This window comes from Mastomys coucha, unplaced genomic scaffold (genome assembly GCF_008632895.1).
Source record: "Mastomys coucha isolate ucsf_1 unplaced genomic scaffold, UCSF_Mcou_1 pScaffold15, whole genome shotgun sequence".
NCBI lineage: Eukaryota > Metazoa > Chordata > Mammalia > Rodentia > Muridae > Mastomys > Mastomys coucha.
The window spans coordinates 140265842-140278901 of NW_022196897.1; the positions used below are offsets into that span (position 1 = coordinate 140265842).

At 46.6% G+C, this 13060-nt stretch overlaps 1 protein-coding gene across 2 annotated transcripts in view; it reads right to left on the bottom strand.

The window, feature by feature from the left end:
• Nucleotides 1–8584, bottom strand: part of Snta1 (syntrophin alpha 1) — a 31401-nt gene extending 22817 nt beyond the window's left edge. Inside the window, exons 1-2 of one of the 2 annotated variants that reach the window (XM_031372367.1) lie at nucleotides 8155–8584; nucleotides 3739–3924 (exon numbers count right to left, since the gene is read on the bottom strand). In XM_031372367.1, coding sequence (XP_031228227.1) covers nucleotides 3739–3924; nucleotides 8155–8446 — 478 coding nt within the window. In that variant the 5' untranslated portion in view covers nucleotides 8447–8584. The remainder of the gene's footprint in view (nucleotides 1–3738; nucleotides 3925–8154) is intronic. The other variant, XM_031372366.1, reaches the window with a different exon arrangement.
• Nucleotides 8585–13060: the final 4476 nt, after the last annotated feature.

The window sequence follows — 13060 nt, forward strand, 5'->3', positions numbered from 1 at the left end:
GCTGAGGCAGGAGGAGTGTAAATTCAATACCAGCCTGGCTGAACCATAAGACTACCTCAATAAACCTAAAATGAGTCAGATATGTTGGTGCACTCCTTAATCCCAGCACCTGGAAGGCAGAACCAGGTGTATCTCTGTGAGTTCAGGACCAGCCTGGTCTACTTAGTGAAACCTTGTCTCAAAAACATTTTTTTAAATCAAAAAAGGAAATCAGGCATGAGGGCTGGACTGAGGTCCAGCAGTCCAGAGCTCACACTGCCCGTCCAGAAGACTCATGTGCAGTTCCAAGCACCCTCATGGGATGGCAACTCCATCTCTAGGGAATCTGGCACCTCTGCAGCAGAGCTCCCCTGCACACACATACACAGACCCATATACAGACTTACACACATCATTAAAAATAATAAATATAATTTTTAACAAAAATCCAGGCATGATGATATAGCCTGTAATCCCCACATTCAACAGATGAAGGCAAGAAAGTCAGGAGTTCAAAGTCAGCCTGGGCTACTTGAAACTACATCAAATAACCAAAACATAAAATGAAGGGACGGGGAACTGTTTCAAGTATCTTTTTTGTTAGTATTCACTTCTTTGTTTTTTGAAACAGTTTCTCACTATGTAGGCACTATGTAGGCCATGGCTAATCTGGAGCTATAGGTACCTGTCTTTCTGCCAAACTTACAGAGATCTACCTGCCTCTATCTCTGAGTGCTGAGAGGAAAGATGTGTGTGCCACTACACCTGGCACTATTATTCTTTTAATAAGAAAGAAGTATCGACAGGTGGTGGTGGCACACGCCTTTGATCCCAGCACTTGGGAGGCAGAGACAGGCAGATTTCTGAGTTCAAGGCCAGCCTGGTCTACAGAGTGAGTTCCAGGACAGCCAGGGCTATACAGAGAAACCGTCTCGAAAAACCAAAAAAAAAAAAAAAAAAGTATCTGTCTGTCTGTCTGTCTGTCTGTCTCTGTGTGTGTCTGTGTCTGTATGTGCCACATGTGCAAGGTTGCCCATGTGCCCAGAAGAGGGCCTCCTAGGTCTCTAGAGAGGGAGTTATAGGCAGTTGGGAATCACTGATCTTGGTGCTGGGAACTGAACTTGGGTCCTCTAAAAGAGCATCAAGCAGCCACTGAGCTGTCTCTCTGCTCCCTCCCTCCTATCCCCCACCAGACCCAGGCTGGCCTAGCCAAGGATGACCTTGAAGTTTTGATCCTCCTGCTTCTACCTCCTACCAAATGCCAATCACTCATCCCTCTCAGAAGGACGTACATGCTACAAATAAATGTTCTCAGCCTAAAAAGAGAAGGTATGGATTGGAAACATAGCTCCAGTAACACCTTGCCATCTATACACTAAGATTTTAAATAGCAAGTCAGATGTAGTAGCATATGTCTTTAATCCTAGCACCTGGGAGCAAGAGGCAGGCAGATCTCTTGTGAGTTCAAAGCCAACCTACTCTACATAGTGAGTTCTGGGACAGCCAGGGCTAAATAGAAAGACCATCTCTCAAAACAAACAAACAAAGAGCTGCAAACAATAGGAACTCAAGGAGCTTTAACATCAACTGTGGTGTAGTCCATCTAGATGTGAAGAGCCCCATACACTCTCCTACTGCCATAAACTCAGACATCTTCCTGCCATTTTTTTCTTTATCCCATCAAACCATAAGCTTAAAATAAATCCTACCTCCTTAAAAAAAAGTACAATAAAATGTGACATTTTGATGAATGTCACTTGTTTTAAATCGAATCACTGGCTATAAACATTAAAATAGTAAGATCTGAAGGGAGAAGTCTCTCTCCTATCCATAACATGTACGACGCCATTTGTTGGCTCTGCTGTTAGAGTATGATTGATAGAGACTGGGGATATAGCTCACTGGTAGAATGCTGCCATTTATTTCCTTTTTATTAGGTTCATTCATTTTTCTTTTTATTTTTTATGTGTGAGTATTTTGCCTGAACATATGCATGTGCACCGCTTGCATGCCTGATGCCCCAAGAAGTCAAAAGAGGGTGTTCGATCCCTAGAACTGGAGTTTCAGATGGCTGTGAATCATCATGTGGAGCTGGGAATCAAATCCCAATCCTCTAGAAGAGGAACAAGTACCATCTTTCCACCCCAGCTTCTTTTTTTTTTCCTTGAGAAAGGGTCTCACTATGTAGCGCTAGTTGATCTGGAACCCCCTATGTAGAACAGGCTGTTCTTAACCTCACAAAGGTGCTGGTATTCACTGCCTCATGTGTGTGTGTGTGTGTGTGTGTGTTACATATATAACTGATTGGTTACATATGTATATGTATGTATGTATGAACATACATATATATGTGAACATATATACATATACATGAACATATATATGAACATATATACATACATATATATGTAACCAATCAAATTTATATATATATACACATACACACACACATACCACATACACCAGGCACAGTAGTACATACTTATAATCCCAACACTCAGGAGGTGGAGGGAGAAAGAGCAGTTCAAAGTCACCCTCAGTTACATAGGGAGTTCGAGGCCAACCTGAGCTATATGAGACACTATCTAAACCAAACCAGACAAAACAAAACCACTATACACAATCAGATATATAAAATGTATCAATACTAGTTATAGATATGCCTAAAATATAAAATAAAACAAAACTGAATAGGAGTTGAGGTCTTGGACCACAAGAACAGCAAAGGTGAGGGTCTGGGGCAATAGCTCAGTGGCTGAGTGGGTCAAAAGAAGACCCAGGTACTATTCACACACAGACCGTGAAGATACACGGGCAGGCAAAAACACCCATTCAAATAGATCAAAATTAATCTTTATAAAGTTGCAAAGGTCACCCAGGGTCCCAAAGCCTCTTTACGTCTATGCCATCCTGAAGACCCTTGGAGAAAGCTGGCAGGCGTGGGGTCTGGGTCTGACCACAGCAGCTTTGCTAGCCATGGCATTGTCTGCCAGCCTCCCCAATTTCTCCATTCCTATTCTGGGCGAGAAGCCAAAGATACATTCCTCGGGCCCCTACAGCCTGGAGCTGACACAGTAGAGTTCGAGGAAAAGGCTGAGCAAAGCAGAAATCTCCTGAGAGTGTCAAAAGGCAGATAACCACATCAGGAGGCTTTTGGGGGTGGGGGACAATGGAGCAACTAAGAACCAGAGAAAGTGAGACACATCAAGACCACACACAGGAACAGCTTTGCAGAGAGCCACCCAACAAAGGCTCTCCTCAAAACACTTCTCTGATCTTCACTGGATATGACAGGACACTACCTACTGGCCAAATCTCAGAATTTGAGGGTCCCTGGATGCTAAAGAGCCCGGGATTAAAAAGCTGCTGTGGCCCTTCGGCAAAGAATCTTAGTTTTTCTTTCTGGGTCCTCACTCTTTTCTTTGACTTAGCACTCAATGGGTGGCGCATCCTGGTCACAACCCAGAGAGCTGGGAGTTACGTCTCCATTAAGAGAAGAAAGTAAGGTTCATAGAAATGAAGTGATTTGTCCAAGACTATACTATTAGAGGGTTAGAAACAAGAAATACAAACCAGAACTACTTAGCTCTATGCCTGTTCTCCTTCCAGCAGCCCACACTAACCCCAGGTAGGTCCTGATTCTATTTTCATGCCCACATCCCCTTAAAGCCAGACTGGAGCCACTTGGGGCCTTGGGGAAGGTGGAAAGAAATTAAAAGAGCCCTTCCCAGGCTCTGGGTTCTGTACCCCAGTACTTACCCTCCAACACAACCTCCTTGCCTGTCTTCTTGAGGGCCTGTACCGCTTCATCGTGGGTGGCAGAGGACAAATCTTCACCATTCACAGACAGGATGGCATCCCCAACGAAGAGGGCCTCTGTCTGGTCTGCTGCCAGTCCCTTGAAGATCTTGGAAATGAGAATGGGCATCTTGTTTTCCCGGCCCCCTGCACATAGGCACAAAACAAGGAGGAAACTGAGGCAGGTGCTCTGACACGGGGAAACGTGTCACATAGGCACAAAACAAGGAGGAAACTGAGGCAGGTGCTCCGACACGGGGAAACGTGTCACATAGGCACAAAACAAGGAGGAAACTGAGGCAGGTGCTCCGACATGGGGGAGATGAGCAAATAATGAGAAATAAGGGCATGATGAATTGTAGCTATAATCCCATCATTCAGGGGGCTTAGGGAGGAATGGATTACGTTGGGTGCAGAGCCACCCAGAGATCTAGCAAGAGATCTAGCTAATAATAGATTTTCTGGATCCATAATGCTATAGTTTGGCTCTGGATCTTTTGTTTAAATGTTTTGTGTGTTCGCTACTTTATTGATTCTTAAATTTTTTTTCTTTCACTGATTCTTAAATGTCTTATATTTTAAGCAGTTTCCCACAATATCAGAATTTATTGATAAACCCCATCTGGATTTAAGAGGAGTAATGATTGTCTTCTATAACCACCAAGTTTTAGAATCCAGAGCTGGGTGTGGTACAGAATGCCTGTTATCCCAGCACTAGGAAACAGAGCTGGAGAAGGGGGGTTTCGACCAGCCGGGGATATATAAGACCATCTCAAAAATAAATTAATTAAATGAGCTTTGTTAACCAGGATTCACACTAGAAGGGAAGGCTTTAAGTTATAGAAGTTTCAAAAGTATATCTGAATTTCATCTCTAATATAAGAAAGTAATGCATTTTACTGCATTACTTTACTATTAAAATCTTAAATGCCATTTAAAAAATTTAACATGTATTTATTTACTTTGTATCTGTATGCATGTATTCAAGTCCATATGCGCTATACATAACACACATGTAGAGATCAGAGGACAACTTGTAGGAGTTGGTTCTCTCCTTCCACCATCTGGGTCCTGGGGTACTGGGGTCAAACTGGTCATGGGTCGTGGCAGCAATCACCCTTATTTCTAAGCCAGTGGTTCTCAACCTGTGGGCCTCTACCCCTTTGAGAGGGTCAAACAACCCTTTCACAGGGATTGGATATCAGACATCCTTTATGTTGGATATTTATATTATTATTCTCATAGCAGTAGCAAAATAGCAGTTATGAAATTGCAATGAAAATAACTGGTTAGGACTTACCACAACATGAGGAACCGTATTAAACGGTTGCAGTGTTCGAAAGGTTGAGAACCCCTGCTTCTGAGCCATTTCATTAGCCCTCAGATGCCTTTCTTTCGCTTGTTTGTTTGTTTGAGACAGATCTCACTATGCAGCCCTGACTGGCCTGGAACTTACTATGTCCAATGGGCTATTCCGAAACTCAGGGAGATCCACCTGCCTCTGCCTCTGCCTCTGGGGTGCTAAGACTAAAGACATTTGCCACCACACCCAAACCAAATGTCTTTTTAAAATAGTCAGCTGGGCTGGACGTGGTGGTACTTGCTTGTAATCCCAGCAGTGGGGTGGCAAAGAAACAAAAGGCTTACTGCACATTCAAGACCAACCCTTTTTTGCAGATATGAAGTTTCAGGACAGTACAGACTACACAGCAAGACAGTCTCCAAAAGACTCAAGTCAGACCCTTGAATATCAGATTCCTGGCCTATCCTCAAAGCACTGGTGATGAGAGACTGGAGGCACAGAGCAAGAGGTCATTGTCTCAAGGTTACATAAATCGGTGACATTTGAGCCTGGAACACCTCTCCCAACCTCCACCCGGGCCCAACAGTTGCTCATGGCACTGCCCAAGGCTTGAGGCCTAGGAGAAGAAGGTGTTTCTATTTATAGCTAGCCTCCCCCACCTAAAAGTAGGGACTTCAATTCCATCTGAAGCTATGACCATTCCCAGCTGCTTCTCAGACTCAGCTGGACCCCAGAAAGGAAGTTACCATGGCAACAGGAGCCCAGTCTTCAATCCAGGAAGAATTGAATGAAACTGTTACTTTCCCTAAAGTCCCATAAAAATGTCCTTCCAACACCCGAAAGTACAGATTTGAGTTGTGTCTCTGTACCTTGGCAATACCCTGCTCCTCTGAGAGTTGGTTTGTCTGTCTGCAAAGTAGAACTTTATAGAACTCTAGTTCCTCCCTGACACAGTGAGTGGTTTTTTTTTTTTAATTGGCCTGTTTCCTGGGCCTGTCATAGAGTTTGGGATGAAAGCTGGTGCCTGCTCTGTTCTTCCATTCCCCCTTTAGCTGCCTGGGAAGGATATGATTCCCTGGGCAGTCTTTAGGGCAATAGTGGCTCTATAATTAAGATTTAAATCCTGGTTCTGCCATTCATGGACTGATCCTGGGGAAATTATTTTTCCCTTCTGAGTCTCAGTTTCTTCACCTGCAAAAGTGTCAGATAGGCCGGGCTGTGGTGGCGCAGGCCTTTAATCCCAGCACTTGGGAGGCAGAGGCAGGTGGACTTCTGAGTTTGAGGCCAGCCTGGTCTACAGAGTGAGTTCCAGGACAGCCAGGGCTATACGAAGAAACCCTGTCTCAGAAAAAAAAAAAAAAAAAAAAAAAAAAAGCGGAGATTAAACTCACCACTGATGATTAAATTAACCTTTCCGGGTTTTTTTTTGGTTTTTTTTGGTTTTTGAGACAGGGTTTCTCTGTATAGCTCTGGCTGTCCTGGAACTCACTCTGTAGACCAGGCTGGCCTTGAACTCAGAAATCTGCCTGCTTCTGCCTCCCAAGTGCTGGGATCAAAGGCATGCGCCACCACCGCCCGGCTCGGTTTTTTTTTTAAGATTTATTTATTTTATGTATATGAGTACACTGTAGCTATCTTCAGACACACCAGAAGAGGGCATCGGATCTCATTACAGATGGTTGTGAGCTACCATGTGGTTGCTGGGAATCGAACTCAGGACCTGTGGAAGAGTAGTTGGTGCTCTTAACCACTGAGCCATCTCTCCAGCCCCTAAACTCACCTTTCCCCATACATGATGGTCAAGATGAAATAGACCATGAGTTAAATGTAATGGCCTCAACACATAACACACAGTGACATTCACCACCATGTTCATTCCCTAACCTGGGCCAATGGATCTAAATGAGCTATCAATAAACACAGCCACCTCCCAGGAGGCCTGGGAATGTATAGATACTTTCAATCTGATAGACAGAGGGACAGGAATGATGAGCCTAGCAGCTGGGTATGAACATAGGTCTTTAACCACCACATTTAGTAGCTTTACAAGTCCCTCCTGGCCTTTTTCTCTCACACATGCCGGCAAGCCCCGCTCTCAGAAACATCCTCATTGTAAAGTTACCAAAACAGGCTCAGAGATGGGAAGTGACTTGTGGGAAGTTCACAGAGTTCTAGAACTCAGATGACAGCCTACATGAGCTAGGGAAGGAGTCAGTTGGTAAAGTGCTTGCCTAGCATCTCTAAAGCTCTAGGCTTGATCCCCAGCACAACATAAACCTATTTTAGCAGCACATCCCAGTAATCCCAGCACTCTGGAGGTGGACATAGGAAGATTAGATATTCAATGTTCTCCTTGGCTCATAGTTACCATGAGGCCAGCCTGGGATACATGAGATCATGTCAAACAACTGTCAGTCTTGGAAACTAAGAATTCTCAGGAAGGAATGGCAACTCTGGGCTCACTCTCTCCATGTACCTGTTAATGCACAAATGGGCAGATGAGGAGACTCAGACCTGACCATCAGGACTCCCAGCCTAGACAAACAGCCTCTGGAACCCAAGATCTCCTGGTCCTTATTGGCCCCTTCTCTGTTACCATGCCTGTGCCTCCTACCCATCTCTGGCACATTGAGCTCCCAGGCTCCAGGCCTTCACCTGTCCACCTAGGTTGTTATCTCGTGACTTCCCCCTTCTCGTCCTAGCAGTGTCCCTTTCCTTTCACCGCCGCCCCCGCCCCCGGCAGTCTTCCCGAGGACCCTCCTGCCCTTGGTACCCATAGCCACCGTTTTGCTTCAAAACAGAACTAAGCACCTTTGTCCTCGGTGCGCCACCCCCCCCTCCTTCCACACTTGTGTCTTCTGAGTCCCCTGTAAGACACCCGAACTCCCCCAAGCCCCTTCCGACCTTGGTGCTCTTCCCTCACTCTGTTCCTTCCTCCCCCGGAGACTCCGCTCCGCCCTAGACAGAAGGTTTTCGGTTACCTAGTCTCCGTGCGCTCCCAGCCCCCGTGACCCCTGAGCGCTCCGCAGCGGCACAGACAACGCGACCCCGTGCCCTCGGTGCCCCGCACCTACCCTTGATGCTGATGCCCAGCCCGCCGGCGTCGGCCTTGCGCACCGTCACGCGGCGCCGCTGGAGCAGCAGCGCTTCTGGCAGCTGTGTGGGCGCCGCGCCGGGCTCAGCGGCGCCGTTGAGCTGCGCGGGCTCCGGCTCCGGGCCGGGCTCGCCGTCGGCGGGGCTCACGGTCAGCGCGTCCTCCGCCAGAGAGAGCAACACCCGCTGCCACCGCTCACCGCCCGCCCCGGAGCCCGCCCCGGAGCGCAGTTCCAGCAACCCCGTGCGCGGAGCGCGCCTGCCTGACGCCATCTTCGCCTCGAAGTCCCAGGACGCTGCGCTCGCCCGGTCCCGCCGTACCCGACCCGCTCCGACCCAGCGCCCAGGGCAGAGGGCGGCGGGGCAGCAGAGCCAGCCGCCACCCTACCCCGGGCCTCGGGGGCGGAGCTTCGGAGGACAGGCTGCTGGGGCGGGGCCAACGGGGGCGGGGCCCCGGGAGTGACTGAAGAGACTCTACCCGGTAACCGAAGGCTGTGCAGCGGGATCATTTGGGAGTGGATCAGAACCGCGTTCCCGCAAAGCCACAGATAGAGGAGGTTGAGGGTGGGGTGCTCTGCGGGAACATAAAGAGGCCAGGTTCTGTGCATGGGGGTTCAGTTCTGTGTGCCGTCGAGGATTGGACTGTAGCTCGTGGAAGCAGAAGAACATGAAAAAGAATCAAGGATCCTGGGGTAGGGCTGCCTGTGGCGGGACGGTAGGCTTTGCAGATAGAGTTAACTGGTAAGCGAGCTAAGGAAGAAGATGGTTTCCCACGTTTTGGGTGCCATGGGGAGAGGGTACCAGCGGTGATCTGTGGGCGTGACTCAGCTTGAGGGTTCGGCCTCTCAAGAGGTAAGCCTGCCCACCAGGAGGAGGTCACTTGGAGGTAGAGGCTGGAGAATCTGCAAGTTTAAGTCCAGTCTAGGCCACATGAGACCCTGACTTAAAAAAAAAAAATACAGTCAGGCAGTGGTGGCACACGCCTTTGATCCCAGCACTTGGGAAGCAGGGGCAAGCGGATTTCTGAGTTCGAGGCCATCCTGGTCTACAGAGTGAATTCCAGGACAGCCAGGGATATGCAGAGAAACCCTGTCTCGAAAACAAAAAACAAAAAATAAAAATGAAATAAAAAATAAAAAAGACATAAAGAGACAGAGATAGAAGGTTCAGCGGTTTAGAGAATGTGCTGCTTTTATAGAGGAGCAGAGTAAAATTCGCAGCTTCGCACGTTGGGCAGCTTGCAACCACTTGTAACTCCAGCTCCAAGGAAATCTGACACCACTAGCTTCCTTGGGAACCTGTATTCACATTGCAAACCCCTACACCGTGCACGCAAAAAATAATGAAAATAAATAAAAAGACATGCACTATATATATACATACATACACTTATTCTGTGTTTGGATCTACGCTATCATTTGTGCCTCGTGTAAATCCTACACAACTGATGCATTGTCGCTATTTTATTGCTGAGAAACTGAGGCACACTAGTACTAAAAGCCTTTTTTTGTTTGGTTGGTTTTTGTTTGTTTGTTTTTTCCAGTTGTTTTTAGTACTAAAAGCCTACCTCTCTTCTAACCTGGATCTTTCTGGCTTCCAAGCTCATATTCTCCTTACTTAGAAACTAGAGTTAAAGATAAATTTGAGCTGCTATATATATGCTTGGAGCTGAACTCCAGACTTTAAGTTAAATATTGAAGGTCAAGCTAGGCTTACTAAGGAAAATCTGTAATCCCAGATACTCAGAAAGACTGAAGCAGGAGAATCACAAGTTCAAGGCCAGCCTGAGCAACTGAGTGAGACCCTGTTTTAAATTTTTAAAATACAGCAACAGTTGGCAGTGGTGGTACACATCTTTGATCATAGCACTCAGAAGTCAGGGGCATGTGAATCTCTGAGATTGAGGCCAGCATGGTCTATAGAGTGAGTTCCAGGACAGCCGAGACTAGACAGAGAAACCCTATCTGAGAGAGAGAAGGGGGGGGGCATACACCACCAGGAGCTGAGGCTCCTTCCCAAGACCAATTCTAGAATTAGATCCTTAAAAGTCCCCCCACGTATTGCCCTGCTTAATGAAGCCCAGACAGACTTTCTGGAAAGGAACCTTAACAGAAAGCTCCTCCCCTAGGGGACATTCTCTGTAGACAGAGCTGAGGAAAGGAGAAGTGGGCAAGCAGGCATCTGTATACCAAGCAGCTAGCAGAGAAGGAGAAAGTGTAGAGCCAGAAAAGTATGTATCGTGTGTGTGTGTGTGTGTGTGTGTGTGTGTGTGTGTGTGTGTATGTGTGTGTGTGTCCATGATCACACTGCATCAGTGATGCCAATCATCCTCTTCCCTGACGCCAATCATCCTCTTCCCTGCCCTGCCAGTTACCTCGTCAATGTGTAGTCAGAGGAATGCTCTACTCCCCCACATAGTCAGCTGTAGCCAGAAATTGACCATACACAGGAACACACACACACACACACACACACACACACACACACACACACACACGCCTGGCTACCTACCAAACCCCTGGGCAAAGCTCCCAGAGAAAACTGGTTCACTCCAAAGAGATAGGAGGAGGAGCTGGGAAAAGAAAAACCACAGGGGAGCTGCCAGCCACCAAAGCCCTACTGGTTCACACTATGAGAGCAAGTCCGAAGTCCTGGTCAGACAGTGAGTTTCCACTGCACAGGCTCCAGGACAATGGGCAGGGGCTCCTGTGCTCCCAGCAGTCATGATGAAAACCGCCATGACTGAGTACATCACCCAGCACGTGCTTTCTATGGTCGACACTCAGGAGGCTGAGATGGAATTTCCAAGTTTAAGGCCATTCTACATACCGGTTGTCTCAAAGTAAAACAGCAAAGCAGGAAGCCTGGGTCCTTCTTTGTGAGCTTGGGCAGTGAAAATGGCTATTAACTGGAACGTGTTATCTCTTGTTGCTGAGACCGAAGATCACAGGCTAGAAACGCAGCTGTCCCAGGCTCTACAAAGGGTTTTAGTTGGGTTACATGGCACTCAAGAGAGAGAGGCAGAAGGATCAGGAGTTAGAGAGCAACCTGGACTCCATAAAACTCAGAGAGAGAGAGAGAGAAAGAGAGACAGACAGATAGACAGACAATCAGACAGAGAGAGAGACAGAGAGAGGAACAGGGATCTGATAAAACTGCTCAGCAGAAAAGGCACGTGTCTAAGCCTAACCACCCACCAGGTAGAAGAGGACTAACTCTCAAAAGTTGTCTTCCGGGCTAGAGAGATGGCTCAGCGGGGAAGAGCACTGACTGCTCTTCAGAAGGTCATGAGTTCAAATCCCAGCAACCACATGGTGGCTCACAACCCACCCGTAATGAGATCTGATGCCCTCTTCTGGTGCATTTGAAGACAGCTACAGTGTACTTACATATAATAAATAAGTAAATCTTTTAAAAAAAGAAAAAAAAAAGAAAAAAAAAGTTGTCCTCTGACCTCCACAAGCACTCCATGGCCCACACCTGTACACACACGAAGACAGATAGACAGAAAGAGAGAAAGGCAGGGAAGAAGGAAGGAAGGGAGGAAGGGGGAGGGAAGAAGGAAGGAAGGAAGGGCAGGAGGGAGGAAGGAAGGAAGGGAAGGAGGAAGAAAGGAAGGGAAGGAGGAAGGGAAGAAGGAAGGGAGGGAGGAAGGAACTTAGCTCAAGATCAGGTGAAATCAATTGGATCTGGTAACAAATGAAGGCTCTACTTTCTAAATGTCAGGATTTAGGATGCTAACATTCCTTTACACTAAATTCTTAAGTCTACAGTTCAAATTCTCTAGCATGTGAGAAGTCTGAATCAAGCAGATTGCTAGAGTACCCCAGGAAAAGGGCTAAAAGCTTTGGAACCCAGGATATACTGATTCAATGAGGCTCAGTAACTCATCTTTATAGCCACAGCACTCAAGAGAGAACTGCTACTGGTTTGAGGCAAGCCTAGGTTACATAGTAATGTTGGTTTTTTATATTTTAGGGTAAGGTTTCTCTGTTATGTAGCTCTGGCTGTCCTGGAACCCACTCTGTAGATCAGACTGGCTTCAAACTCAGAGAGAGTCACCTGCCTCTGCCTCCCAAACACAAGGATTAAAGGCCTGCGCTACAACTGCAGGCATTTAAGGGACAGCTTAAAAACAAACAAAAGCAAACAGAAAGATTGCTCACTGGCTGGAGAGGCTGTGTACAGACCTGACGACTCGGTTCACTCCACCAAATCCCACGAGGTGGCAGAAGAGAACCAACTTCTGAAAATTGTCTAGCATTCACACAAGCCTCAGACTTTTTTTTTAAATAAAGTTTTCAAAAAAGAAAAGAGAGTTGGCAAGATGGCTCAGAGCATAAAGGAATTTGCTATGCAATCTTTGTGTCCTGAGTTCTATTCCCCAGAATCCACGTGAAGGTGGAAAGGGAACTAATTCCAGAGTTGTGCTCTGATGTCTACATGTGCCATGGTGCATACTCCCATACACTCATATCATGCATAGCATTCCTGCACTCAAGTGTGCACACATACACACATAGTAATGTATTCTTCTTTAAGGGACTAGAAAGATGTCCCTGAACACTGGTCATTTTTCCAGAAGGCCTAGATTCTCAGAACTCACATGATATCTAACAACTATCCTGTTCCAGGAAATCCAACACCCTGTTCTGGCTTCTGTAAGCACCAGGAATGCATGTGGTGCTATGGGTGCACAAATATAACTACAGGCAAAAGTAAATACATAAATAAATAATACAAATGAATGAATAAATCTCAAACATTGTAAGATAAAAAGGATACCAATACTTAGAAGACAGAGGGAGGCAGGATAGAGTTTTATGAGTTTAAGGGCAGCTTGAGTTCCAAGCCACCAAAGGCTACATAGTAAGATTGTCTCCAAAA